At 36.9% G+C, this 24735-nt stretch overlaps 1 protein-coding gene across 1 annotated transcript; it reads right to left on the reverse strand.

Moving 5' to 3' along the window:
* Positions 1-629: 629 nt before the first annotated feature.
* Positions 630-23622, reverse strand: LOC138334302 (probable ATP-dependent RNA helicase DDX41). The gene is made up of 12 exons (XM_069282941.1): positions 23532-23622; positions 21164-21253; positions 16987-17206; positions 16045-16119; positions 15163-15223; positions 13404-13613; positions 10206-10359; positions 6197-6333; positions 5579-5741; positions 4657-4860; positions 4136-4232; positions 630-1776 (listed from the first exon to the last, which is right to left on the reverse strand). Exons 1-12 carry the CDS (start codon positions 23550-23552, stop codon positions 1307-1309), a joined length of 1902 nt encoding a protein of 633 aa, XP_069139042.1. The 5' UTR covers positions 23553-23622; the 3' UTR covers positions 630-1306.
* Between the last annotated feature and the right edge of the window lie 1113 nt (positions 23623-24735).

Consider the following 24735-nt stretch of genomic DNA (forward strand, 5'->3'; position numbering starts at 1 on the left):
ATATATTTACAATGTATATCTACTGTAAACTACAGAGTACAACTTGTAGAGTTTATATATATTTACAATGTATATCTACTGTAAACTGAGAACTAACTACAGAGTACAACTTGTAGAGTTTATATATATATTTACAATGTATATCTACTGTAAACTACAGAGTACAACTTGTAGAGTTTATATATATTTACAATGTATATCTACTGTAAACTACAGAGTACAACTTGTAGAGTTTATATATATATACAATGTATATCTACTGTAAAGTACAGAGTACAACTTGTAGAGTTTATATATATATACAATGTATATCGACTGTAAACAAACTTTCTTAATTCGCAAAGAAAGTGAATGTATTGAAATTCCTAATAACTATGTAAATGATGTAAATATCAATTTTCACAGATATAAACTTTCATGAATGTAATTTGATTGCAAAATTAGAGAAAAATATAATTAGCATGCAAAAGGAATTTGGTTTACAGTAAATAAATTATGTATAGCTGTACAGAACTATTTCAATCTGCACTTAGACAACAAAAGCTGTAAACAGAAGCTGTGTTCTTCAACTTAAAATGTAGTGATTGGCACAGGATAATATATAACAAAGAAACAAGAACAGTTTGTAGTATGTATATCAGCATTTATTATGACAAACTTTACAACATTATGGTATTTTCAATGATAATGACAAAACATCAATTACATGATCAACGATTTATATCCAGTTTGGGATGAATTCTGATCCAAGATTTTAGAAACATTTTGAGAAACAATCATAAAGATTGAGAAATATATTTTTTAATTAATGAATAAATTCACACCAACCTTTCAGTAATTTCATCCATACTTTCACATTTAAACATTCTTCCCATCTGTTCTCAAAACTAAATAACTTCAAGTACTTTGACACCTTTCATCTACACACATACAATGAATTACCAGACATTTCCACTAGGATATTTATGTCAATGACAAAACTCCAGCAATCAATTTTCAATTTTTGTTGTTACAATCCCATGTGAACAAAACAAGCGTCTTTTGTGTTCTAACAGTGGTACTGATGAAAATATCTATTTGTTATAACATGGTAAATTGCATCAAGTATTTTTTTAAATGCTTTATAATGTGTCTTTTTAAAATATATAATAATTTGTATCACTGATTGAACCTATTATATATTCTCACCGTTAATTCTGAATTTTAGCCTATATTTCCACTGATAATTTTAAGATGTCTTTCTAATGTCAGTAATTTTTTATAAATTCATCATTTCACATTGTTAATTCTGAATCTAGCCTAAATTCTACCAATCAGCACTATTATTTGCCAAATAGTCTCTGCGACCGATGTTCTGTGCCTGTTTAGTTTGGAGAGCTTCTAGTTTGGGACAGTCCGAGATACGATGACCAAGACCACCACAATACGAACATCCAATTTCTCCTCCAATGTCCAGATATTTCTCACTCTCAGATGTCATGCCGGCCAAGAAAGGCGGACAGTTTTGTTTGGCCTCAATCAAGAGATGTTTCAGATCCAAAAGAATGCTCTCTTCCACAGTCTTATTAATAAAGGTGGTGGCAATACCCGTTTTACCACACCGACCGGTACGTCCGATTCTGTGGACGTAGTTTTCTATATCCTCGGGCATGTCATAGTTGATGACGTGTTGGATATCAGGGAAATCCAGACCTTTGGAGGCTACATCTGTTGCTACTAATACATCCTTCTTGGCATGCTTAAATTGGTCAATGGATCTTGTTCTCTCTTCTTGATCTGTTATATACAATAAATTCTATCAAGTTTCTTCTTGATCTGTTATATACAAAACAATAAATTCTATCAAGTTTCATTTGATCATTTTTTTAAGCATCAGTTCTTGTGAGTCATCAAATATAGATGCTTCATAGATTACAAGAGGCCCAAGGGCCTTAACGGTCATCTGACTATCTTGGCAATAGCTGTATAGGAAAATAATTAGATATGGTGTCATGGTAGCCATCTTCAATATGGGATCAACCAGAGATATAACAATACTTTGACAAGATTATATCATCCCAGCATGCCACCAGCAAAATATGAGTATCCTGGACTTTTGGGTTAGTTAACAAAAATTGTTCAAAGAATTTAGCCTATTTGACCCCTCTGACCTTGAAAGAACGTCAAGGTCATCAATTTTCACACCTTTGGTAGCCCTTCATTCCAGCATGCTACAGGCCAAATATGAGTACCCTGGACCTTTTGGTTAGTTAGAAGAAGTCGTTCAAAGATTTTAGCCTATTTGACCCCTGTGACCTTGAAAGTAGGTCAAGGTCATTTATTTTCACAACTTCATTGATTTTCACAACTTTAGTAGCCCTTCATCCCAGCATGCTACAGGCCAAATATGAGTATCCTGGACCTTTTGGTTAGTTAGAAGATGTTGTTCAAAGATTTTAGCTTAATTGACCCCTGTGACCTTGAAAGTAGGTCAAGGTCATTTATTTTCACAACTTTGATAGCCCTTCATCCCAGCATACTGCAGGCCAAATATGAGTACCCTGGACCTTTTGGTTAGTTAGAAGAAGTTGTTCAAAGATTTTAGCCTATTCGACCCCTGTGACCATGAAAGAACGTCAAGGTCATCAATGTTCACACCTTTGGTAGCCCTTCATCCCAGCATGCTACAGGCCAAATATGAGTACCCTGGACCTTTTGGTTAGTTAGAAGAAGTCGTTCAAAGATTTTAGCCTATTTGACCCCTGTGACCTTCAAAGTAGGTCAAGGTCATTTATTTTCACAAGGTCATTAAGTTTCACAACTTTTGTAGCCCTTCATGCCAGCATGCTACAGGCCAAATATGAGTACCCTGGACCTTTTGGTTAGTTAGAAGATGTTGTTCAAAGATTTTAGCTTAATTGACCCCTGTGACCTTGAAAGTAGGTCAAGGTCATTTATTTTCACAACTTTGATAGCCCTTCATCCCAGCATGCTACAGGCGAAATATGAGTACCCTGGGTCTTTCGGTTAGTTAGAAGATGTTGTTCAAAGATTTTAGCTCAATTGACCCCCGGTGACCTTGACAATACGTCAAGGTCATTAAGTTTCACAACTTTTGTAGCCCTTCATCCCAGCATGCTACAGGCAAAATATGAGTACCCTGGACCTTTTGGTTAGTTAGAAGATGTTGTTCAAAGATTTTAGCTTAATTGACCCCTGTAACCTTGAAAGTAGGTCAAGGTCATTTATTTTCACAACTTTGATAGCCCTTCATCCCAGCATGCTGCAGGCCAAATATGAGTACCCTGGACCTTTTGGCTAGTTAGAAGAAATTGTTCAAAGATATTAGCCTATTTGACCCCTGTGACCTTGAAAGTAGGTCAAGGTCATTTATTTTCACACCTTTGGTAGCCCTTCATCCCAGTATGCTACAGGCCAAATATGAGTACTTTGGGCCTTACGGTTATATTGAAGAAGTTGTTTGAATGAAAAGTTTATGCACGGCGGAAGGCGCACGGCGGACGGCGCACGGCAGACGACGACGGACGGTGCATGATGACTATAGGTCATCCTGACCCATTGGGTCAGATGACCTAAAAATCATACAAATTATAACTACAGTCAAACCTCCTTAAAGTGAACAGTCGGGCAGGGATGGCTAAAGTCGGTAAAAATGGTGTGAATGTATCCAGTATAATTTCTTATGAAATGGAAAAATAAAATCTCTCGTCAAAATCTGTCTGCGTACGAAGAAATTAATTTAAAGTATGGGAATTCTAAAACGTCCTCCTGGCTCACTATGTCCGTGGTTACATTTCCACACAGCCTCGCTTTCAATGCTTTCAACTTTTCTTTACTTTAATGGTCAGAACTGGGAAACTAAGCAGAACTTGACCGTCGTATTAATATGTGAGAACTTTTGGAAGGCCAATGAACGCATTTAGACTGGTTTTCTTTGCCCGACTATTCACTTTAACTAAAGTTGACTGGACAAGGTATTCAAGTGAAACTTTAGTAAGGCCCAAGAAAATACTTTAAATAGAACAGGGTTATAAAAATGGAGTCACAAAGTTCAACTGTTCATCTATGTGAAAAACAATTCAAGGAAAGAAACCCACTTTAAATAGATAAAACATTTGAAGGGGAGATAATTCACCTTTTCCACCATGAACAGCCACGGCTTCCACTCCCTTCAACAGGAGATACTCGTGGATAGCATCTACATCTTGTTTCTTCTCAGCAAATATCAATACCTGTTATATAAAACAAAATCAGAATATAATCAACTGTATACAGTATTTATGTGTGTATTAAATCAGATCAGTTACTCTTTGACATGTATGGGGACTACAAGGATGTGATCGATCCTATCAGCAAAGGGAGGGAATCTCTTCACTATTGAGGGGAACCCGTCCATTAGTAGGTCATTTTATAATGTTTTAGATCTCATTTGACATGATTTGTTTCTCATAAATATTGTTCAATCACAGGACAACCTGAAAAGAGGAAGAATACATCCCTGTATTACAGTAAATATCCTTTTATAATACAGACAAAATGGGTAGTCTCATATATCTTAAGGCCACTACACTGTAATTTATACATAACATTTACAGTTATAAAGTATGGTATACCTACAGTATTGGATTACCATGGACAATATAGATGAACACTTACAGGTGGTGCTGTTTTCTGTAAACACTCCAACAGGTACATCATTTTGGCCTCCTGTTTGACGTATTCCACCTCCTGAATGACGTCCAGACTAGCAGCACCTGCTCGCCCCACATTCACCGTCACAGGTTTGACCAAGGCACTGCGAGCAAAGTTCTGGATTTTCTTAGGCATGGTAGCTGAAAACAGTAGAGTCTGTCTTTGGCTCTGAAAGGAGGAAAAGCATACGGTAAATTGACAATACATTTATGTAATGAACAACAAGATCTGCCTAATCATTTGTACATGTTTTAATTCCCACTCGAGTTAGAATATGTTACCAAGCAATATGAGTGCTATCAAATGCTTAGTGTTGAATTTGTGCAATTTTGAATTCTCATCCTATAGCCTAGTTTCAGAAAAGTTGTTTCAATATTTAAGGATTAACTTGAATCGATTATTATGTTATGGAGATATAACACAAAAATCTGAGTGTACTCTAAATAAACCGCGAAGTGGTTTATGGTGAGAGTAAACTAAGATTTTTATGTTATATCTCCATAAAATAAAAAATCTATTCAAATTAATCCTTATAATTCAATTTACTAAAGATAATCTCTTCAATATTCAAAATTCATTTTGGGACTCTTTTGTCTATGAAATCATTACGCCGTCATCTAAGCCAATCAGAAGCAATGTTACAAACGGTGACGCCATTTTTTCCTTTATGACAATGCTTGTAACAAGCAAAATTGAATTATAAGAAAATAGCCAAATTGACGCTTTCTGGCCTTGCCAATCGCACCTCTAGAGGATTAGCCTTAACACTTATACAATTTTCTGATGATGCACATTTTCTATACACCAGTTGAATTTCAGCAACCATTAACGACTGCCACAGAATACCTATATGTTTGAAGATACTTATGACAGGACTTTGTCTTACCTTAAAGTAGGAGAAGATGGTCCTGACATCCTCCTCAAACCCCATATCTATCATGCGATCAGCCTCGTCCATAGCCAGATAGCGACACACGTCTAGTGTGATCATCTTCTTATTCAGCATGTCCATCAATCGGCCTGTAGTAGCAACAAGAATATGGATCCCCCTGGAACGAAAAACATTGACACAATATTAGAATATATATAAGTATATGCCTTATCATGCAAATGGCTATAAAAAGGAACTTATCAGATATTATCAATGTTGGAAGAAAGCCAAAGTATCAGGAGAAATACTGCTGACCTACAGTCATAACAAGGCAAGCTGCCTAGAGTTTGTATCTAAGAGAAGGAATGGCACCACTCAGCTAGAGTGGCTGCTTCTTCAATGTGACCAATGAGATTCAAGTTTTCTAATAAGTTATTTTTAGCATTGTCTGTAAGATATAAAAGATTGGAATTGAATGATCACCAGGTCTTATATTGCTACGCCCTGTACTCCGATATGCACACTCATCCATTCAATGTCAGAGCAAACATCAAAGTAACATGCGGTACCCGGTGGTTTGATCAGACAACTGGCATAGAAGGGCATTACTAATCTCTAAGTAGTACTACTCACGCCTTGATGACCTCAAGCTGTTCCTTGACCGATACGCCCCCAATACACAGGCCACACCTTAACATGGGGAAGCCATCGTCTGCCAAACACTGACTGTAGTACTGAATGATCTCGTGGGTTTGTCTGGCCAACTCTCTCTGTAAATCAAACATCACAATACACAATATAGCTATCATCAGACACTGACTGTAGTACTGTATGATCTCATGGGTTTGTCTGGCCAACTCTCTCTGTAAATCAAACATCACAATACACTATATAGATATCATCAGACACTGAATGTAGTACTGTATGATCTCATGGGTTGGTCTGACCAACTCTCTCTGTAAATCAATCATCACAATACACTATAACAATATAGATATCATCAGACACTGACTGTAGTACTGCATGATCTCATGGGTTTGTCTGACCAACTCTCTCTGTAAATCAATCATCACAATACACTATATATAGATATCATCAGACACTGACTGTAGTACTGTATGATCTCATGGGTTTGTCTGACCAACTCTCTCTGTAAATCAATCATCACACAATACACTATAACAATATAGATATCATCAGACACTGACTGTAGTACTGTATGATCTCATGGGTTTGTCTGACCAACTCTCTCTGTAAATCAATCATCACAATACACTATATAGATATCATCAGACACTGACTGTAGTACTGTATGATCTCATGGGTTTGTCTGACCAACTCTCTCTGTAAATCAATCATCACAATACACTATAACAATATAGATATCATCAGACACTGACTGTAGTACTGTATGATCTCATGGGTTTGTCTGACCAACTCTCTCTGTAAATCAATCATCACAATACACTATACACAATATAGATATCATCAGACACTGACTGTAGTACTGTATGATCTCATGGGTTTGTCTGACCAACTCTCTCTGTAAATCAATCATCACAATACACAAACAAATATAGATATCATCAGACACTGACTGTAGTACTGTATGATCTCATGGGTTTGTCTGACCAACTCTCTCTGTAAATCAATCATCACAATACACTATAACAATATAGATATCATCAGACACTGACTGTAGTACTGTATGATCTCATGGGTTTGTCTGACCAACTCTCTCTGTAAATCAATCATCACAATACACTATAACAATATAGATATCATCAGACACTGACTGTAGTACTGTATGATCTCATGGGTTTGTCTGACCAACTCTCTCTGTAAATCAATCATCACAATACACTATAACAATATAGATATCATCAGACACTGACTGTAGTACTGTATGATCTCATGGGTTGGTCTGACCAACTCTCTCTGTAAATCAATCATCACAATACACTATAACAATATAGATATCATCAGACACTGACTGTAGTACTGTATGATCTCATGGGTTGGTCTGACCAACTCTCTCTGTAAATCAATCATCACAATACACTATATAGATATCATCAGACACTGACTGTAGTACTGTATGATCTCATGGGTTTGTCTGACCAACTCTCTCTGTAAATCAATCATCACAATACACTATAACAATATAGATATCATCAGACACTGACTGTAGTACTGTATGATCTCATGGGTTGGTCTGACCAACTCTCTCTGTAAATCAATCATCACAATACACACACATAACAATATAGATATCATCAGACACTGACTGTAGTACTGTATGATCTCATGGGTTGGTCTGACCAACTCTCTCTGTAAATCAATCATCACAATACACTATAACAATATAGATATCATCAGACACTGACTGTAGTACTGTATGATCTCATGGGTTTGTCTGACCAACTCTCTCTGTAAATCAATCATCACAATACACTATAACAATATAGATACCATCAGACACTGACTGTAGTACTGTATGATCTCATGGGTTTGTCTGACCAACTCTCTCTGTAAATCAATCATCACAATACACTATAACAATATAGATATCATCAGACACTGACTGTAGTACTGTATGATCTCATGGGTTTGTCTGACCAACTCTCTCTGTAAATCAATCATCACAATACACAATACACAATATAGATATCATCAGACACTGACTGTAGTACTGTATGATCTCATGGGTTGGTCTGACCAACTCTCTCTGTAAATCAATCATCACAATACACTATAACAATATAGATATCATCAGACACTGACTGTAGTACTGTATGATCTCATGGGTTGGTCTGACCAACTCTCTCTGTAAATCAATCATCACAATACACTATAACAATATAGATATCATCAGACACTGACTGTTGTACTGTATGATCTCATGGGTTTGTCTGACCAACTCTCTCTGTAAATCAATCATCACAATACACTATATACACTATATAGATATCATCAGACACTGACTGTAGTACTGTATGATCTCATGGGTTTGTCTGACCAACTCTCTCTGTAAATCAATCATCACAATACACTATAACAATATAGATATCATCAGACACTGACTGTAGTACTGTATGATCTCATGGGTTTGTCTGACCAACTCTCTCTGTAAATCAATCATCACAATACACTATAACAATATAGATATCATCAGACACTGACTGTAGTACTGTATGATCTCATGGGTTTGTCTGACCAACTCTCTCTGTAAATCAATCATCACAATACACTATACAATATAGATATCATCAGACACTGACTGTAGTACTGTATGATCTCATGGGTTTGTCTGACCAACTCTCTCTGTAAATCAATCATCACAATACACTAACAATATAGATATCATCAGACACTGACTGTAGTACTGTATGATCTCATGGGTTTGTCTGACCAACTCTCTCTGTAAATCAATCATCACAATACACTATAACAATATAGATATCATCAGACACTGACTGTAGTACTGTATGATCTCATGGGTTTGTCTGGCCAACTCTCTCTGTAAATCAATCATCACAATACACTATAACAATATAGATATCATCAGACACTGACTGTAGTACTGTATGATCTCATGGGTTTGGTCTGACCAACTCTCTCTGTAAATCAATCATCACAATACACTATAACAATATAGATATCATCAGACACTGACTGTAGTACTGTATGATCTCATGGGTTTGTCTGGCCAACTCTCTCTGTAAATCAATCATCACAATACACTATAACAATATAGATATCATCAGACACTGACTGTAGTACTGTATGATCTCATGGGTTTGTCTGACCAACTCTCTCTGTAAATCAATCATCACAATACACTATATATAGATATCATCAGACACTGACTGTAGTACTGTATGATCTCATGGGTTTGTCTGACCAACTCTCTCTGTAAATCAATCATCACAATACACTATAATATAGATATCATCAGACACTGACTGTAGTACTGTATGATCTCATGGGTTTGTCTGACCAACTCTCTCTGTAAATCAATCATCACAATACACTATAACAATACAGATATCATCAGACACTGACTGTAGTACTGTATGATCTCATGGGATGGTCTGACCAACTCTCTCTGTAAATCAATCATCACAATATACTATATAGATATCATCTGTCATACAGTTTCATATTCAGAAATGAGTGGTTTTAAAAACCCTTGCACATCAGATTATGACAAAGGATTTTTCAACAAAATTGAAATGAACTGTCTCTGTAAAAAGACATTCTGAGTTTTAATCCCTGATGATAACAACTAAACAAATTAAACATTCACAACTGCTTCTTTCTAACAACTTGAAATGTCTGCAGAACACCTGCATATCAAATTAGAACAGGATGAACTGAAGAGAAAGCACCATTGATGCCCCACTACATGGCATTGATTAAATGAAAACGCTGACCACACATCAGACGTTGATAGAATTAATTAAAAACCACTAAAACATGATTTTCAAAATACTGTAAACCAACTTTCACATGGTACAATTTATTTTACAACTTAAGTAAATCTGTGAAGGTTTAATACCTTCTTTATAGTTAAAGACATTTGGTTTACCGTACATACTACAATAGTTCCAGGATTACAGCACGGTACACGAGATCTTACCGATGGACAGATGATGAGACCGTAGGGGCCTTCTCCTTTGATGAACGGCAGGCGTTTCTCTTGTTCCAGGGAAAACATTATAATCGGTAAAGTAAACACAAGTGTTTTTCCTGATCCTGTGAATGCTATACCAATCATGTCTCGACCAAGCAACCTGTGAAATCATAGGAAATCATGATTAAATATCTTATCATGTCTGAAGTAAAATAATCTTCCGTTAAAATATTTTCATAATTCTTGTATAATTAATGGCTATTGGGGGGGACCTGAGAAGTGCAGAGTCTTTTGACATGTGACATATTGATATCTGTGACCTATTGATACATGTGACCTATTGATACATGTGACCTATTGATAACTGTGACCTACCAGCCCTGTGATTGTGACCTTTGACCTATGGAGACCTGTGACCTATTGATACCTTTGACCTATCCAGCCCTGTGACCTATTGATACCTGTGACCTATCCAGCCCTGTGATTGTGACCTGTGACCTATGGAGACCTGTGACCTATGAACTCCTGTGACCTATTGATACCTGTGACCTATGCAGCCCTGTGAGTGTGACCTGTGACCTATGCAGCCCTGTGATTGTGACATGTGACCTATGGTAGTGTTTCCCACAGGAAAAAAAAGGCATGGTGCTGGGTTTTGAAAAGGGCACTTTGATCGCGATAAATAACCATCAGGGTGCACAAAGGTTATAACGACAACTTCCAATACAAGGGAAAATCTTTTAAACTGTCTTGTTGTTTATTTAATTCTGGTTCAACTTAATATCATTTAAATGCTTTAAACTCTATGAGTTGCTAAGTAATATCAGGACATCTATTTAATTATTCTGAGTGAAAAGTGAAAAAAATTTTTTTTTTTGAAAATTGTTATCTGCCGATCATATGATCATGACTTTAATTGATTAACAAGAAAGATCTAAATTTCATTTATATTAATTAAAAGAATGGGAAAAATGCAAAATATATTCCTTTATTTCAATCAATTAACCTTTAGTTTAATATATATCTTTATTTAAATATTAAAAATACTGTATTGATTTGAATAAGATAACATGTTTCATAATAATGGGCAATTAATTAAAATAATGTTCTAAATTTACAAGCATTAAATTAAGAAAATACAGATAATTGTTAGAGTAGTATTCAAAATATTTCAATTTAATCTGGTAGAGAAAAAAGTTAATTTCTTTTTAATTTGATTTATTTTAATTACTTTGCTATTAATAATTTTATCATTATTAATATATCTTTTCTAAAAATAAATTCACACCAAAATTCTAAAAAAATAATAATATCGTTTTCATTTTTAAAAACGTGAATATTAGTAAAATCCTGAAATTCAATACCTCCGGATCTACTATTACAATACACCCAAAATGGCGGCCATTACGATTGCAAAGCTTGTGACATCCATCAAATAATGTTCTAAATTTACAAGCATTAAATTAAGAAAATACAGATAATTGTTAGAGTAGTATTCAAAAATATTTCAATTTAATCTGGTAGAGAAAAAAGTTAATTTCTTTTTAATTTGATTTATTTTAATTACTTTGTTATTAATAATTTTATCATTATTAATATATCTTTTCTAAAAATAAATTCACACCAAAATTCTAAAAAATAATACCGTTTTCATTTTTAAAAACGTGAATATTAGTAAAATCCTGAAATTCAATACCTCCGGATCTACTATTACAATACACCCAAAATGGCGGCCATTACGATTGCAAAGCTTGTGACATCCATCAGTAATACAGATAGGCCTATTTAACATTAAAAACGTGAGTAAATCATTCACAGTTGTAAGCAGTATTTGTTTTGTTGTAATGCTCACTATCTGTAGTCATAAAACTTATTGAAAGGCCAGCTGATCGTTTTCTAGGCTGCAGATCGGCTGCTTGACTTCAGCTTACGTAATACACAGACCTGAAAGTGACACCACAAGCCAAGGTGGAAATTAGGGCCACTGGGGTGTTGGTCAGGGGGTCAGGGAGTGGTCACACCTCTTTTGTTTACATAATTATCAAGCCACTGCCTGGTATTTTAGTAGTTTAGTAAAAGTGTTCTGGGGACAAACAGGGCACAGCGTTAGGTTATAGGGACATGGCGTCAGGTAAAAAGGGCACGGCACGGCGCCATGCTAATCGGGGCTGTGGGAAACTCTATATGGAGACCTGTTACCTATTGATACCTGTGATCTATGCAGCCCTGTGATCTATAAAGACCTGTGACCTATGCAGCCCTGTGATTTTGACCTGTGACCTATTGATAGCTGTGACCTATTGATACCTATGAACTCCTGTGACCTATGAAGACCTGTGACCTATTGATACCTGTGACCTATTGACACCTGTGACCTATGAACTCCTCTGACCTATTGATACCTGTGACCTATTGATACGTGTGACCTATTGATACCTGTGACCTATTAATACCTGTGACCTATTAATACCTGTGACCTATCCAGCCCTGTGATTGTGACCTGTGACCTATGAAGACCTGTGACCTATTGATACCTGTGACCTATAGATACATGTGACCTATTGATATCTGTGACCTATTGATACCTGTGACCTATTGATACCTGTGACCTATCCAGCCCTGTGATTGTGACCTGTGACCTATTGAGACCTGTGACCTATTGATACCTGTGAACTATTGATACCTGTGACCTATGAAGACCTGTGACCTATTGATACCTGTGACATATTGATACATGTGACCTATAGATACATGTGACCTATTGATATCTGTGACCTATTGATACCTGTGACCTATCCAGCCCTGTGATTGTGACCTGTGACCTATGAAGACCTGTGACCTATTGAGACCTGTGACCTATTGATACCTGTGACCTACCTATAGATACATGTGACCTATTGATATCTGTGACCTATTGATACCTGTGACCTATTGATACCTGTGACCTATCCAGCCCTGTGATTGTGACCTGTGACCTATGAAGACCTGTGACCTATTGATACCTGTGACCTATTGATACCTGTGAACTATTGATATCTGTGACCTATGGAGACCTGTGACCTATGCAGCCCTGTGACCTATGAAGACATGTAACCTGTTGATACTTGTGACCTATCCAGCCCTGTGATTGTGACCTGTGACCTATTGAGACATTTGATCTATTGAGACCTTTGATCTACAGAGACCTGTGACCTATGACCTTACACTGCTGGTATTCCTTGAATCTGTATAGGGGTTGGCTTTGTGATGCCTTTCTTCTTGAGTCCATTCAGAATGGCCTTTGGGAACTTCATCTCCTTGAAGTTGGCTATAGGTGGGGGCAAGTCATGACCTTCGACTAAAATATGCATCTTTTTACGAAGACGTGCATGTCGTGCTTCGCTCAACTCTCGAATGCAGCGTGGTGGCAGCCATCTGGAATATCATAAGATGATAGATATTGACTTGTATGATCCTGATCTTGAAAAGAGGACACATAGCATTAAATCCATCAACTTGCTACAAGTTAATTAGAAAACATTGAGTGAATCAGTGTAATGTTTTATTTGGTAAATAATACTGTGATTGTGTGTGGCTCTATGTGTGCTATATAGAGTGTGGATGGTAGTTATATAGAGTGTGGATGGTAGTTATATAGAGTGTGGATTGTAGTTATATAGAGTGTGGATGGTAGTTATATAGAGTGTGGATGGTAGTTATATAGAGTGTGGATGGTAGTTATATAGAGTGTGGATGGTAGTTATATAGAGTGTGGATTGTACTTATATAGAGTGTGGATTGTACTTATATAGAGTGTGGATTGTACTTATATAGAGTGTGGATTGTACTTATATAGAGTGTTGATTGTACTTATATAGAGTGTGGATTGTACTTCTATAGTGTGGATGGTAGTTATATTGTAGAGTGAGGATTGTAGTTATATAGAGTGTGGATGGTAGTTATATAGAGTGTGGATGGTAGTTATATAGAGTGTGGATTGTACTTCTAATGTGATGGTGTGGATGGTTGTAGTTATATAGAGTGTGGATGGTAGTTATATAGAGTAGGATGATTATATAGAGTGTGGATTGTAGTTATATAGAGTGGGATGTAGTTATATTGTAGAGTAGATGTATTATAGAGTTGGATGAGTTATATAGAGTGTGATTGTATTATATAGAGTGTGGATGTAGTTATATTGTAATGAGGATTGTAGTTATATAGAGTGTGGATTGTAGTTATTAGAGTGTGATGGATGTGTAGTTATATAGAGTGTGGATGTAGTTATATAGGTGTGGATGGTAGTATATAGAGTGTGGATTGTAGTTATATAGAGTGTGGATGGTAGTTATATAGAGTGTGGATTGTAGTTATATAGAGTGTGGATGGTAGTTATATAGAGTGTGGATGGTAGTTATATAGAGTGTGGATTGTAGTTATATAGAGTGTGGATGGTAGTTATATAGAGTGTGGATGGTAGTTATATAGAGTGTGGATTGTAGTTATATAGAGTGTGGATGGTAGTTATATAGAGTGTGGATTGTAGTTATATAGAGTGTGGATTGTAGTTATATAGAGTGTGGATGGTAGTTATATAGAGTGTGGATTGTAGTTATATAGAGTGTGGATGGTAGTTATATAGAGTGTGGATTGTAGTTTATATAGAGTGTGGATGGTAGTTATTGATGTTATATAGAGGTGGTGTGTTATAAGGGTTAATAGAGTGGATGAGTTATAAGTGTGATTGTATTATATAGAGATGTATTATAAGAGTGTGGATGGTAGTTATTTAAGTGTGATTGCGTATATATAGTGTGGATGGTAGTTATATAGAGTGTGGATTGTAGTTATATAGAGTGTGGATTGTAGTTATATAGAGTGTGGATGGTAGTTATATAGAGTGTGGATTGTACTTCTATAGAGTGTGGATGGTAGTTATATTGTAGAGTGAGGATTGTTATCACAGAAAATCTCCGGTACTTACCCCGTCTTAATGGCTTCCTGGTACTGTATACCCTTAGCTAACTCAGCCACACCCATCAACGCTGATGACAGAAAAAAAGATTGAATTCACCGTATAGAAAGTATATTAAGCTTGCTAGCTGTTTGTGGTATCTATTTTAGTATTAATTTCAGGACTATCAGCAATGGTCATGAAATTAACAACATCAAGCAAAGTTAACAAGTCAACATACAGAGCAAACATTAAATTAACAACATCAAGCAAAGTTAACAGGTCCATCATACAGAGCAAACATTAAATTAACAACATCAAGCAAAGTTAACTTAACAAGTCCAACATACAGAGCAAACATTAAATTAACAACATCAAGCAAAGTTAACAAGTCCAACATACAGAGCAAACATTAAATTAACAACATCAAGCAAAGTTAACAAGTCCAACATACAGAGCAAACATTAAATTAACAACATCAAGCAAAGTTAACAAGTCCAACATACAGAGCAAACATTAAATTAACAACATCAAGCAAAGTTACCAAGTCCAACATACAGAGCAAACATTAAATTAACAACATCAAGCAAAGTTAACAAGTCCAACATACAGAGCAAACATTAAATTAACAACATCAAGCAAAGTTAACAAGTCCAACATACAGAGCAAACATTAAATTAACAACATCAAGCAAAGTTTACAGGTCCAACATACAGAGCAAACATTAAATTTCCATTTGAAAATTAACACATGTATGATGGTGTTTATTTGTCTAAATATCTTTTTAATTTTTTTAACATAATATGCATACCATAAAATTTGTTAAGTGAATTTGAAATATATACTGTATTAACTAGATTTCACACCAATGGAAATTTGATCTAACCCTTTAACTGTTGCAATAACCATTACCTGTTTTCTCAGCAACACTTTCTAAAATCCTTTCTTCCTCTTTGAGTAGTTTTTCTCGAGCTGTTTCTTTTTTAGCTGCATAAAAATCAGAGGAGCTGTTTCTTTTTTAGCTGCATAAAAATCAGAGGAAAAAAAAATATAAAATGAATCAAAGTGAGAATACACCTTACTATAGGTCAGGCATAATTTTACTGTAAAGAAAAAAAAAGAAAAATAATTGAAAAATGGTTGAACCCTTGAATATTGATTGACTTTTAAATATTTCTTGATTTATTTCAATATAAAAATAGCTGATTTTAGCAAAACAACTCAAAAGGTCATGTGTACAAAATAATTACAAAGATCGGTAATGGAGACCATGAAAACATCCCAAAGACGTAGATTACCGTAAGTTAAAGATAAGACCCCAATTACTTGAAACAAAAAGCACCAACTTCAGTTAAAATTGATTTTTTTTCTCCAAATATTAAAGATGCTCCACCGCTGACAAATGGTATTTTTTCACTACAAAAACAGGAGCAGACGATTAAGTATTTTTCTTCAGTTACAAAAGTTACTTACTTTACACCATTACCACCATTGAGCTTCTAATTTTACTTATTAAGTTAAAAATATGAAAAATAATTAATTGCATCCCGAAAAAATTCCATGACAATATCCTATATGGAATGAAGTACTGATTGCGCATGCACCAAAGGCGAAATAAATTATTTTACATTATTTTTTGTGTTAATTAGGCATATATATACACGATTAAACACCAATTATTGTTCAACTGATGAATATTATTTATGTCTGTCGGCGGTGGAGCATCTTTAAATGTAACCTATGTAAAATTATTTTTACTTTTATTTTTAAAGTTTGCCTTTGATTGATGTTTGTTCCGAGAAACTGGGGTCAGATAAAAGTTTAAAAGCATAAAATGCATGCCTCATGACCTACCTTCAGCTTTCTTTTTCAGCTCACTATGCTGATCGAGAAGACTAATGTGGGACCTCTCCCCTACCCCCTGAGTTTCCTCTTCCTCCTCATCTTCTTCGCTGTCCTCTCCATCTTCCCTGTCGGAAGCCTCTGATCCTTCAGACGTACTTTGCTTTATTGCCTCTTCTTCCTCTTTAATCAGCGCAGCAGCTCGCCCGAGACGCAGCTCAACATTCTGAAGCTATAAAACAATGTGTTATATATATATAATAAACATTGACTGAAATGATTTACATTCCCATTTCATATTTGGTCACTCAACTCCTTCTTCACTTGGAAACAAAATTTGACTTTTCATACCGGTAATGATGGTGGATAGGTCGGTACAAAGACAAAGCTCAAATTTGACTCTGCATACATGTTTGATTTTTAACCTTTCATATCTTCATCCATGGGTATTATGATTTTGAAAAGTTCACATGAGAGTATCGAGTTAAATGCAATGTCATATATCTGACCTTCAAATTGCATTTTTTTAAACATAGCTCGATTTTATAACCATAGATAGTTACATGTTTGTAACTCTATTGTAGTCCACCAGCTAATGTCTAGTCTAAAAGGGTTAAACCTGTCCACCAGGTAACACATGCTCAAGTCTAGTCTAAAAGGGTTCAACCTGTCCACCAGGTAACACATGCTCAAGTCTAGTCTAAAAGGGTTCAACCTGTCCACCAGGTAACACATGCTCAAGTCTAGTCTAAAAGGGTTCAACCTGTCCACCAGGTAACACATGCTCAAGTCTAGTCTAAAAGGGTTCAACCTGTCCACCAGGTAACACATGCTCAAGTCTAGTCTAAAAGGGTTCAACCTGTCCACCAGGTAACACATGCTCAAGTCTAGTCTAAAAGGGTTCCACCTGTCCACCAGGTAACACATGCTCAAGTCTAGTCTAAAAGGGTTCAACCTGTCCACCAGCTAACACATGCTCAAGTCTAGTCTAAAAGGGTTCCACCTGTCCACCAGGTAACACATGCTTAAGTCTAGTCTAAAAGGGTTCAACCTGTCCACCAGGTAACACATGCTCAAGTCTAGTCTAAAGGGTTCAACCTGTCCACCAGCTAACACATGCTCAAGTCTAGTCTAAAAGGGTTCCACCTGTCCACCAGGTAACACATGCTCAAGTCTAGTCTAAAAGGGTTCAACCTGTCCACCAGCTAACACATGCTCAAGTCTAGTCTAAAAGGGTTCAACCTGTCCACCAGCTAACACATGCTCAAGTCTAGTCTAAAAGGGTTCCACCTGTCCACCAGGTAACACATGCTCAAGTCTAGTCTAATGGGGTTCCACCTGTCCACCAGGTAACACATGGTCAAGTCTAGTCTAAAAGGGTTCAACCTGTCCACCAGGTAACACATGCTCAAGTCTAGTCTAAAAGGGTTCAACCTGTCCACCAGGTAACACATGCTCAAGTCTAGTCTAATGGGGTTCCACCTGTCCACCAGGTAACACATGGTCAAGTCTAGTCTAAAAGGGTTCCACCTGTCCACCAGGTAACACATGCTCAAGTCTAGTCTAATGGGGTTCCACCTGTCCACCAGGTAACACATGGTCAAGTCTAGTCTAAAAGGGTTCAACCTGTCCACCAGGTAACACATGCTCAAGTCTAGTCTAAAAGGGTTCAACCTGTCCACCAGGTAACACATGCTCAAGTCTAGTCTAAAAGGGTTCAACCTGTCCACCAGGTAACACATGCTCAAGTCTAGTCTAAAAGGGTTCAACCTGTCCACCAGGTAACACATGCTCAAGTCTAGTCTAAAAGGGTTCAACCTGTCCACCAGGTAACACATGCTCAAGTCTAGTCTAAAAGGGTTCAACCTGTCCACCAGGTAACACATGCTCAAGTCTAGTCTAAAAGGGTTCAACCTGTCCACCAGGTAACACATGCTCAAGTCTAGTCTAAAAGGGTTCAACCTGTCCACCAGCTAATACATGCTCAAGTCTAGTCTAAAAGGGTTCAACCTGTCCACCAGGTAACACATGCTCAAGTCTAGTCTAAAAGGGTTCAACCTGTCCACCAGGTAACACATGCTCAAGTCTAGTCTAAAAGGGTTCAACCTGTCCACCAGCTAACACATGCTCAAGTCTAGTCTAAAAGGGTTCAACCTGTCCACCAGCTAACACATGCTCAAGTCTAGTCTAAAAGGGTTCAACCTGTCCACCATGTAACACATGCTCAAGTCTAGTCTAAAAGGGTTCAACCTGTCCACCAGGTAACACATGCTCAAGTCTAGTCTAAAAGGGTTCAACCTGTCCACCAGCTAACACATGCTCAAGTCTAGTCTAAAAGGGTTCAACCTGTCCACCAGCTAACACATGCTCAAGTCTAGTCTAAAAGGGTTCAACCTGTCCACCACGTAACAACATGCTCAAGTCTAGTCTAAAAGGGTTCAACCTGTCCACCAGCTAACACATGCTCAAGTCTAGTCTAAAAGGGTTCAACCTGTCCACCAGCTCATGCTCAAGTCTAGTCTAAAAGGGTTCAACCTGTCCACCAGGTAACACATGCTCAAGTCTAGTCTAAAAGGGTTCAACCTGTCCACCAGCTAACACATGCTCAAGTCTAGTCTAAAAGGGTTCAACCTGTCCACCAGCTAACACATGCTCAAGTCTAGTCTAAAAGGGTTCAACCTGTCCACCAGGTAACACATGCTCAAGTCTAGTCTAAAAGGGTTCAACCTGTCCACCAGCTAACACATGCTCAAGTCTAGTCTAAAAGGGTTCAACCTGTCCACCAGGTAACACATGCTCAAGTCTAGTCTAAAAGGGTTCCACCTGTCCACCAGGTAACACATGCTCAAGTCTAGTCTAAAAGGGTTCAACCTGTCCACCAGGTAACACATGCTCAAGTCTAGTCTAAAAGGGTTCCACCTGTCCACCAGGTAACACATGCTTAAGTCTAGTCTAAAAGGGTTCAACCTGTCCACCAGGTCACACATGCTCAAGTCTAGTCTAAAAGGGTTCAACCTGTCCACCAGCTAACACATGCTCAAGTCTAGTCTAAAAGGGTTCAACCTGTCCACCAGGTAACACATGCTCAAGTCTAGTCTAAAAGGGTTCAACCTGTCCACCAGGTAACACATGCTCAAGTCTAGTCTAAAAGGGTTCAACCTGTCCACCAGGTAACACATGCTCAAGTCTAGTCTAAAAGGGTTCAACCTGTCCACCAGCTAACACATGCTCAAGTCTAGTCTAAAAGGGTTCAACCTGTCCACCAGCTAACACATGCTCAAGTCTAGTCTAAAAGGGTTCAACCTGTCCACCAGGTAACACATGCTCAAGTCTAGTCTAAAAGGGTTCAACCTGTCCACCAGCTAACACATGCTCAAGTCTAGTCTAAAAGGGTTCAACCTGTCCACCAGCTAACACATGCTCAAGTCTAGTCTAAAAGGGTTCAACCTGTCCACCAGGTAACACATGCTCAAGTCTAGTCTAAAAGGGTTCAACCTGTCCACCAGCTAACACATGCTCAAGTCTAGTCTAAAAGGGTTCAACCTGTCCACCAGGTAACACATGCTAAAGTCTAGTCTAAAAGGGTTCAACCTGTCCACCAGGTAACACATGTTCAAGTCTAGTCTAAAAGGGTTCAACCTGTCCACCAGGTAACACATGCTCAAGTCTAGTCTAAAAGGGTTCAACCTGTCCACCAGCTAACACATGCTCAAGTCTAGTCTAAAAGGGTTCAACCTGTCCACCAGGTAACACATGCTCAAGTCTAGTCTAAAAGGGTTCAACCTGTCCACCAGGTAACACATGCTCAAGTCTAGTCTTAAAGGGTTCAACCTGTCCACCAGCTAACACTTGCTCAAGTCTAGTCTAAAAGGGTTCAACCTGTCCACCAGGTAACACATGCTCAAGTCTAGTCTAAAAGGGTTCAACCTGTCCACCAGGTAACACATGCTCAAGTCTAGTCTAAAAGGGTTCAACCTGTCCACCAGGTAACACATGCTCAAGTCTAGTCTAAAAGGGTTCAACCTGTCCACCAGGTAACACATGCTCAAGTCTAGTCTAAAAGGGTTCAACCTGTCCAACAGGTAACACATGCTCAAGTCTAGTCTAAAAGGGTTCAAACTATCTGATCCCCTATATGTAATATACATGACTATATAGATTAAGTCTAGCATACATTTTATTACTTTACCTGTGCCTTTTTACGCTGTTTAATGGGTATATAAGGGACATAGTTCTCATCGTCAGAAGATTCTTCAGACTGTTTCTCTGATATTTTCCTCTGAAAGTAAACAGATTTGTAAACATACATAAACAGAAAAAATCTAATTTGTTAATATTTGTTATAGCAATATTTCCAAATGTGGTACAGGAGTCAGTTATTTAATTTGTTTCATAGTCCAGAGATAAAGAAGGCGGGGATATTCCTCTACATAACATAACCTGTGTCCAGTTTTGGTAGAGAGAAGACCAGAGCATACTTGAAAGTCTCCAATGTTGGGGCATATACTCTAAGAGATTCCAGTCAATGACTATACACAGTACACACAGATATAATATAACAATACATTTTATTGTGTCACTTTAGATACACATCATATCAAATAAATACCACACATAAAGCAGTTATGTAATTAAGTTGTACATGTACAGTAGCCTAAATGGATGCATCCTCGATACTCCAGGAGGTTACTATGCATTTATGTTCCAGTGACGTGTGATTTTATACAAACATCGATCTGCTTTCAGGTGGATACAGTGTTTTATCAACTCGAGGCAGTGATATTACCCGAGGCCGAAGGCCGAGGTTTATATCACTTTCGAGAGTTGATAAATCACTGTATCCACCTGAAAACAGGTCGATACCTGTTTTATTATATGGTATTTACATGATGTAAACCATTTGACTAGGCCCTACATGTATATGTACATATATTTCCTCTTCGTGATATTGAGAAGCCCCTCTTCCCGATACTCAATAGTCCTGTTGAATAATTTCGAAGAGAAAGGCTGATAATATCAATAAAACACAGAAAACATCACTTAATTAATTTTACTTGTTATTTGAAAAGTTTGACAAAAATGCTCATACAAATATTGGCAGGGTCCCATTGATTCCAGTAAACCAGCTGCTGCTCTCTGTCACATTTCGCTGAATGATCCCTTTACGCTATATTTGGGTACGACCTGGACCCAATGGAATCTTATATCAACCTGTGAAGTGATTGTGACGTCATTTTACATAACGTCACAATGCAAGATTTCTATATTTGGGTACGACCTGGGGGTTTTGGAATCTTGCAGTGATGTCACAATGCATAGTTCGGAATTTTCAGGTGGATATCGTGTTGTATTGTGGTGGGAAAATGTAGTTTTAGCCAATCAGGAGCGAGCAAAACACACAGCCATATAATAAGAAGGTTTATTAACCCAAAGGTGCGATATATCCAGAGGGATTCTCTCCTCTGACAGTAAATATAAATTATATTCGCGAAGGGTAAATCCGGTAAATGAAAATAGTCACTCTTGGCCACATAAGTATCTTTTAAGCATGAAAATCTTTTGCAAATGTAAATATACACATTTTAACTAATACTTATATTTGCTTCAGTTCAAACGCCAGGATCATTGTAAAATCATACATGTCTGTATATAAATCGTTTGATATGAAATTTAGCATTTGAAGTATCTTACATCGATGTCTCTGATGTTTACATGAATAGAATCGAAATTATGACGCATATGGGATAATGCATGTTTTTCACATTGCCATGAAAACTGGTGATGTCACATACACATATGGGAGATTGACCTCGATATGCAAATGGTTGTCTATTTACAACCTGACGTAAACAACGATGGCTGTTTTATATAAAATTAAATAGGCAAGTCAACTTAAGTCATATACAAATGTTTTTCGTCCAGGTTTTCTTCTTATCTCGGAAATATTATGTGTTAATGTCGTAATACAATGAAAACTGGGGACGGACCGGTACACTGTTATAAACATGGGGTATAATAATATCATTGATGTTATATTCATAACGCAAGTGATAGTAACCCCTGGAGTATAGAGATTTGACAGCTCAACCAAGAAGAATGAAGCAGATGTATATAAGGTACAGCAGGCTAATTCAATGAGAATGGACTTTGTCATACATATTTCGTATTGTTAGATGGACTCCTGAATATACTTTTATGTGATCTTTTTTTAATTAATTACTTTTATTAGTAAAGAGACTTGAATTTCTACCCCGATTTTATAAACTATTATTTCAAATCACTTTACAGTATTTTTCCGAAAAAAATATTGCAGGACTGTTAAGTATATTCAACAGTCTATCAAGTGGATGAAAGAATTTATTTTCATCGAATAAGCCTGGATGTCTGACAGAGAAATCACCAAACTTTTATACAGTAGGCTAACTGTTAGACATCTGTTGCGATTTCTCAAGTCAGAATTTTATGATCAGTGCATGTTCATCAGGTGCTCGATCGTAAGGCGTTCTTTTCAATCTCCTATCGATAAACACCCAGTAATTAACAAACTGTTAACTTACACGTCGACTATGTGTGGACATCGTGATGATGTCTACATTATCTGCACACCATAACCAAAACTGTAAACACGCGTACTTTAGACGCTTGAAACGTTTCTGTGACCAAGACGAGTAAGACAGGATAGGCCTAATACGCGGAAAAAATAGCAGATACAACGAATCGATTCATTGAATTAGCAAATAACTCTTTCAAGGATAATGGAAATTTGCCCGCGAACGAATCTTATTACAACTGAATGTTATATGTAGAACCATTTTAAATCAATCATTGAAATACATTAAAAAGAATGAAAAGGTCCCAGGGCCTGTGCTATGGCCAAATTAAAGTTGTCAAGTCTAAGAGGTACATTATAACGTTACATTTGCATATATTATGTAATAAGGTTAACATAACTTATCTTTTTGAGAGACAAGTTGTTATATTCATCATATATGGATATATCCCTAATAAGAAAGTTGATAAAAGTGGACATATCTACATTTATATCGATTATCAAAAATGGAATTTAAAAACTAACAAGGACGTGTTTGAAATGATTGTAATAGGACGGAGAGTTATCTCGTCACGTTAAGTAGTTTCCGGATCTGAGGTTCCGTGTTGGTTTACATACCTTGCAAATACGACAAAAACGCTAAGATATAAACGTAATATAATTTATTCAAGATACAAACAATATCGGCACAGTTAACAAATAACAGCTTTTAAATGCCGGAGAACGTTAATTTACAATATATTTATTCTAAATTCCACCCTCCATTCCCGCTAGTTATAATTTATACTTTTCCCATAGATATTTATCTTGATATATATGATATGGCTACGAGGCCCGATGTCCTAAAAAGTAAGGAGTTACCTACTCCATTCAGGAGGTGACCCGGCTGACAATATGTTGTCTAGATGCCAAAGTGACAGAGATAGCCAGCGCACGCCCTTATATACCCGTAATAGTAACACAAAAGATTAACGGCATCAAATCAGGTTACATCAGACGTAACTGCTTCAACGGAAGTAGTATTGACTTGATACCCGTATGTAATAACATAAATACACATGTATAGCAATAACAATGACCCCACAATTACGTAAGTATAAACATATAAATTCACTCCTGTCACACTCCTCCCCTCTTAAAAACAAATAGACCTGAGTATTTGTTTAAAAAGCAAAACAATAACTATCTGACTGGAGTGTGCACCCTAGCAA

Source organism: Argopecten irradians, chromosome 11, assembly GCF_041381155.1.
Source record: "Argopecten irradians isolate NY chromosome 11, Ai_NY, whole genome shotgun sequence".
Taxonomy (NCBI): Eukaryota; Metazoa; Mollusca; class Bivalvia; order Pectinida; family Pectinidae; genus Argopecten; species Argopecten irradians.

Excerpts from the sequence above, each read along its gene's own strand:
- LOC138334302 (XM_069282941.1), bottom strand. The coding sequence starts at position 23,552 with ATGTCCACACATAGTCGACGT. Across the intron at positions 21,254-23,531 it reads TGTCCACACATAGTCGACGT|AGGAAAATATCAGAGAAACA; the intron begins GTAAGTTAACAG and ends GTTTACTTTCAG. Across the intron at positions 5,742-6,196 it reads CAGCTTGAGGTCATCAAGGC|GGGGATCCATATTCTTGTTG; the intron begins GTGAGTAGTACT and ends TTTTCGTTCCAG.